Source organism: Lepus europaeus, chromosome 2 (assembly GCF_033115175.1).
Source record: "Lepus europaeus isolate LE1 chromosome 2, mLepTim1.pri, whole genome shotgun sequence".
In the NCBI taxonomy this organism is placed as follows: domain Eukaryota; kingdom Metazoa; phylum Chordata; class Mammalia; order Lagomorpha; family Leporidae; genus Lepus; species Lepus europaeus.
Window position 1 is genome coordinate 93,653,828 of NC_084828.1, and position 6,721 is coordinate 93,660,548.

General features: G+C 50.1%; 1 protein-coding gene across 1 annotated transcript; it reads left to right on the plus strand.

Annotated features, from left to right (window-relative positions):
• Positions 1 to 478: 478 nt before the first annotated feature.
• Positions 479 to 6,135, plus strand: LOC133751343 (5-hydroxytryptamine receptor 3C-like). Its single transcript, XM_062181344.1, is given in 12 exon segments — positions 479 to 545; positions 1,283 to 1,345; positions 1,662 to 1,828; positions 3,085 to 3,129; positions 3,612 to 3,697; positions 3,952 to 3,996; positions 3,998 to 4,121; positions 4,304 to 4,379; positions 4,382 to 4,464; positions 5,194 to 5,398; positions 5,507 to 5,776; positions 5,906 to 6,135. Coding segments are annotated over 12 exon segments (1,461 nt in total).
• Positions 6,136 to 6,721: the final 586 nt, after the last annotated feature.

Here is a 6,721-nt window from a genome sequence, read left to right on the forward strand (position 1 = left end):
AAAACAAACCAATGTTAAGACTTGTCAGTACTGAAGTCACAGTACAACCTTAACATCTGAAGTTAATGAGAGTAAAGGCAACCTCACTTTGTTTGAAAGATGGCAGCAGAGTTAAAACAAATGCCTGTGCCACTTGAAGGCGATGGCCGCCAATGCACGCCTTTCCAGTGATGCACTACATGCCACAGTGTCTCTGAGGTGCGAGGAGACCTGAGCACTGCTCCAGGGACCAAATAGCTGTGCCTGCTCTTCTCCAAACTGATTTTCCAGCTTGCTTCTGGAGCCCAGGTGCAGATCCAATTAGAACACAGGTTGGGTTACTTCTCCGTGACATTCTGTTGTCACCTGGGGTGCTTGTTAGGGAGGTGCCCAAGGCCACCTGACACCATTATGAAAAGCTGGGCCTCAAGGTGTGGCCTGTGGTCTTTAAAGGTGGGCATCATCCCTGGCTCCCCAGAGAAGAGCCAAGGAGAGGAGGATGAAGAAAGGCTGGCCCCATGGGGGAGGAGTCCTCCTCTCTTCTCTCTTCCACCTGCTGCTGCAAGGTAAGACAGGCTGAGAGCAGGAGCACAGCACACTTGTGGCTCCTGGGAGACAACAGCCAGGCTGATCTTTGCTATTCCCACATAGTCAATGACTGGGCATACATTTTGGGAAAACGGAAATTCATGCCCCTGATAGCTTTGTGTGTCTTCCTGGGATCCCAACAAGTAGTTGATGCTTCTTTTTGGAAATGTCTCCACTCCCCAAACTTCTTTTGGCCTCTTTCTCCCACATTTCTTTTTCCAATCTATCCCTGGGTATCAATGGATATTAAGAAAAGGAAAATTCTTTCTCAGCTCCTTGAAGCCGAGTGAAATGGGCTGGAACAAATGCATAGGGAATCAGGAGGTAGATGAGAAGGGCTGTCATCAAAGAGGGAAGCTTTTTCTGTATGATTTTTCCAGCCTTTTTTTCTTGTGCATTTTTGAAAATGGGCAATGAGTGATAGTATGGCGTAAGAGATAGATAAAAATAGACCACCAGAGGATATTTGTGCTCAAAAAAGTACAACCAGAAAGGTTTAGGTATAATAAGGTGGGTATCAAGGAACTCTTTAAAATCATCTCAGTGGGGAAGACAACTGAATTTTAGAGAGAGCAATCACAGCACAGAGACACAGTAAACACTCATTAAATGGTAAAAACGGAGTTGCTTCCGTAAGGTCTCCTATGTCTCACATTACCTCCCAGATGACTTCCTCTGGCGTTAACTTGCAACCATCTGTGCCTTATTAATGCAGTGAGGAGGAGAAGCGTGATTGCAGAATTTGTCCGGGCACCACTCAGGTGGCTTCAGCACACAGGTGGGCAACAGCAGGACACTGAGTGAGGGTGGAGAAGTCGAAGGGAAACCACTGGCAGCACAGGAGGACACTGTGAAGCGGTGGTCCAGGCCGAGTTTGCATACAGATCTGGGCATGTTTTGCATGGGGACAGAAACAATAGAAGTGAGGATGAATCCTTGACTGAGCTCACCTCATCAACTTCTGCCATTTGCCTACTGGCCCAGGGAGGAGGAGCTCCCCAGCCTCTCCCAGGGCCCCTGTTTTCCCTCTGTACCGAAGCACGTTCCAGGCCACAGCTCTGGCAGTCTTCTCACAGGCTCTCTGCTCCCTGCAGGAAGAGGCAACACTTTCACCATCAATTGCTCAGGCTTTGACCGGCACGGGGTGGATCCCGCTGTCTTCCAAGCAGTGTTTGACAGAAAGGCCTTCCGTCCAGTCACCAACCACAGCTTACCCATTCACGTCAACATCTCCTTCACCCTGTCTGCCATCCTGGAAGTGGTGAGTCCCAGCCCAGCATTGCAATGGTCTAGTGCTGAGCAGCGAGTCCTCTGCTGTAAACTCAGACTCACAACAAAACCACAAATCCGAAAATAAGCAAAGAACTTAGCTCTCCAAGGAAGACATACAAATAGCCAATAAGCACATGAAAATATGCTCAATATCACTAATCATCTAGGCGATGCAGATTAAAATTACAATGAGATACTACCTCAAACCCATTAAGGTGGTTACTATCACCACCACCAATAACAACAACAACAAAAAAGCAAAACCAAAAAAACCAGAAAATAAGTATAGGTAAGAATGTGGAGAAACTGGAAACTTCTGCCTTGTTGGTGGAGATGTAAAATGGCACACCCTCCATGGAAAACAGCATGGCAGTCCCTCAAAAAATTAAAAATTGAATTACTGTACAACCTAGCAATTCTACTTCTGGATATATACTCAAGAGAGTCGAAAGCAGGATCTCAAAGAGATCTTCATACAATTTTGTTCGTAGCAGAATTACTCATAAAAGCTAAAGTGAGAAAGCAATCCAGTTGACTGACAGATGAAAGCGTTCTCTCCATACAGTGGAACACTGTCCATCCTTAAAAAGCAGGGAAGTTCTGACGCACATTGCAATATGATGAACCTTGAGGGCATCGCACTAACTGAAATAAACCAGTCACAAAACAACAAATGCTGTAGAGTGCCACTTAGATGAGGTAACTACAGAAGAGACAGACAGCAGGATGGTGGCTTCCAGGGGCTGGGAAAAAAAGGGAGTTTTGTGTAAAGGGCACACAGTTTTGGTTTGCAAGTTTAAAAAAATTCCAGTGATGGATGGTGGTAAGAGTTGCAGAATGATCTGAATCTACTTAACACCACTGAACTGCACACTTAAAATGTTAAGACGGTAAATTATTATGTGTTTTAGCACATAATAAATGGAAATGATCTTTTTCTTTTTTTTAATGAGAGGCTCATCCTACGGGGTGGGAGATGTGACAGGGAATGATGCGGTGACATCGCTGCATGTGACATCCTTTTTGGGATACTCCACAAGAACACATGCCAGTGGTCCCTCCTACGGGGTTTTTCATTTTCACTCACCATGCACTCTGGATTATTTTGAGTTACGCTTTTTAGTGGCTTATGATTAAAAACCATAAGCCTCACATGGAGTGGTCTTGGCAATGAGTAGATGCAGGTAGTGGCATTGGACCTGCCTTCCCGCAGTTCATATTCCTGGGTGAAAACTGTTTTTCCAGGATGAACAGCTTCAACTGATGACATCATTCCTGTGGCTAAATTTGGTAAGACAGACTCCGCTTCCTCTTCACTTGCTGTGGCACCTCCTTTTTGTCCACTCCTGGGTACAACCTTGCAGATTACACCAGATGAGCTGAGAAGATCCACAAGTTAGACAAGTTCAAACAGTCAGATGAACAACGGACACCCAAAACCTCCTGATTATTCCGTCAATCTAGGAGGGCAGAGGTGGGAGCAGGAAGAAGATGGCACAAACCAAAGTCATGGAAAGTCAGTCCTTAAGTGGCTTCCATCCCAGGGAATCCAGGACCAAGCTCAAGGTCTCCCTGGAGAACACTGAGGGAGAAGTAGAAGCTGGTAAGATGTCATCGGTGATATTCTGACCACAGTCACCAGAGAGAGGGTAGAAATAAATGAAATAAGGAAGTAAAGCAGAGGAGGCAGAGCAAGACGTAAGCTGGTCCCTCCCCCTCCATTTACCTCCTGCCGTGGTTCCCTCTAGTTCTGGCACAACCCCTTCATCCAGTGGAACCCGGATGAGTGCGGAGGCATTAAGAAGCTGAGCCTGGCGGCTGAGAACCTATGGCTTCCAGATATCTACATCGAGGAGTTGTGAGTGTTGGGGCTTAAAATAAGCAAGCAGGAGCTCACATCTGCACAGAAGGGCATAGTGTAAACCACAGGGCTCCTCCCCACCCCCAAAGACTCGACTCAGGAAATAGCAGAATCTGAACCTAGTATTTTACAATCCCCAGAAAGTAGAGAAGGGAGATATGGCAGGAATGAGACACTGGATCCCAGCAGTGGGGTGACCTGAGAGAGAAGGCCAAGTCAGATGGGGACCTCCCTGTCCTTGTCACCCACAGCATGGATGTGGACCAGACCCCTACAGGTCTCATGGTTTACGTCAGCAACGAAGGTCACATCAAGTACAATAAGCCAATGCGGGTAGTCAGCATCTGTCACCTGGACATCTTCTACTTCCCCTTTGATGAGCAGAACTGCACTCTCACCTTTAGCTCTTTCATTCACCCAGGTGAGTGAGTGAGCTCAAGCAGGCACTATTGAAATGCGGCAAGGGTTCTGAGTGAGAAGGGGTGAGGAAGCTGGGAACAGGGAGGGACTCTCACTCAAGCCAAGTGGTGAGGAACCAGGGAGTCTGGGCAAGGGGCTTGGGATTCTTTGGGGGAGGCTAAGTTGTCTGGGTCTCCTTTGCAGTGGAGCACCTGGTCCTGGGCACGGAGAAGGAAATTCAGGAGGTTTCCAACACATCACAGAACCTCATTCAGAGCGAGGGGGAGTGGATGCTTCTGGGGATCCACCAAACCATCGAGAAGATGAGTGTGGGGACCACCCAGTATGACCAAATCACTTTCCATGTGAGTGCAGGGGCCCTGGTGCTGGTCTTTTCTAAGACTCATAGCCTTGTCCTCCCCTGGAGAAAGTCCTCTCCCAGTAGTAGTGAGCCCCGCACATCATGGATTTGTGTCACTTTTTCACTGATAAATCTCCAGTGCAAGAACAATAGCTGGTACTCAGCAAATGTTCATTAAACAAATCTTTCCATGGGAGAACAAAGCTCCTATGCCAGTGGTTCAAAGGGCCAATGCGCCTTCCATTCTTCTTGGGCTATCAGCACTCGCAGGAGGGCAGGAGTCTGGATGCTCAGTTTTAAAACGAGAGGATGGGAAAAGTTACGAATCACCGTCTAAGGGATACGGTGATCCTCCAAATATCTAGCACTGTGTGCTTTCTCCACTTCTGGCCTTGAGTGTTCACCTTCAGAGTCACTGGGGATTAGGCCTTGATAAGAAAAGCAGGCAGAAATAAAAAGAGAGAATGCACCTGGTACCCAGGCATCTGCTCCCGCGGTGCTAAGTGTGTATCGGTAGGGATAACGATTTCAGTGGAGAAGGCTGACACTCTGACTCAAGAATGATGAGATGTGGTGAGCAGCATGGCAGAAGCAAACCCATGAGATGCCTGCAGGTGCAAAGACAGGGCGTTTCCTTGCTAGAGGGTCTGGCCGGAGGCAAATCCCAGCTCTCCCTCTTAGCAGCTGGCAGCCCCCGGCCACTCCTTACTCGTCCCCTCCTTCTCCCCCCCAGGTGGCCATCAGGCGCAGGCCCAGCCTCTTTGTCATAAACCTCCTGGTGCCCAGCGGCTTTCTGGTTGCCATTGATGCCTTCAGCTTCTATCTGCCGGCAGAATATGAGAACCGCGCGCCCTTCAAGATGACCCTGTTGCTGGGCTACAACGTCTTCCTGCTCATGATGAACGACTTGCTACCGGCCACGGGCACCCCCCTCATCAGTACGGAGAATGCAGGCAGGGCAGGGGTGGAGGGGGAGAGGGGCCAGCCAAACCTGGTCACAGTAAAAAGGAGTTCTGCAAACAGGTCCTCTGGCAAAGAAGGCCCAGGCAGGGGTGGGCGGGGCCTCTGGCCCCCACACAGGCCCACCTTCCTTTCCTCAGGTGTCTACTTTGCCCTGTGTCTGTCCCTGATGGTGGCCAGCCTGCTGGAGACCGTCTTCATCACCTACCTGCTGCACCTGGCCACCACACAGCCCCCACCCATGCCCCAGTGGCTCCGCTCCCTGCTGCTGCACTGCACCAGCCCCAGGAAACAAAGCCCCACTGTGCCCCAGGAGGGCAGTAAGAGCCTGGGTCTCAGCCCCACCCACCTGCCAGGTAACAAAAGTCAGCACCGCCCTCACGTCCTCTTCCCTCCCCTCCACCCCTGCTCCTGTCACCATCCCTGTCACCCTCCATCACCAGTGACCTTAGCAGCCCATGGCTGAGTCTGTGTCCCCTCCACAGGCCTGAAGGAGCCGGTAGAGCTGGTGGGGAAGGTGCCAGGTCCCAGGGAGGCAGGGCTGCGTGTGTGTCCTGAGCCGACGAGGGCCCAGCCGGACCACGAGGCCCAGAAGCTGCGCTTAGTGGAGCTGTGGGTGCAGTTCAGCCACGTGATGGACACCCTGCTCTTCCGCCTCTACCTGCTCTTCATGGCCTGCTGCATCATCACCGTCATTGTCCTCTGGAGCACCTAGGCAGGTGCTCACCTCTAAGCCCCAGGCTGGAGCTTCTCCTGCCCCCAGAAGCCAGCCAGGCCCTCAGGCCTGTCTGCATTGCAGCCTCAAAGCCCCGGCAACCACCTCATTTTTAATCCCATCCTTTGAGACCCAGATAGTTCTCTGTGCTCTCCAAAAACTAGGTCTGGGTCCTTGCTCCCGCAGGTCATCAGCTCCCTGGAGCCCTCCTAGGAGTGCTCCATCCCTGGCTCCTTGGGATTTGGGTTCTTGGAGTAGCTCCTTGGTTGAATCACCCCCAATAAACACCTTTGCAGAAAGCACTGGCTCTTCCCTGAATTGTGTGAGTCGGCAAACATGAGACTGAGTATCTTTTTGCAGAAAATTCTCATTGCCCAAAGGCAGAAGAATTTTCATGAGTGTATAAGTCAGACAATATGTGAAAGGGGGGGGGGGGAGAGGCCAAAATCTATTAGAAGGAATTATAATAAAATAGAGCTTAACCTCCCGAATCCAGTTACCCGGATGTAAGCTTCAGAGATGAATAATGTACCAGCACTGGGCCTCTCTTGCTTGAGGAGTGGAGCTTTCTGTCACAGTCTGACGT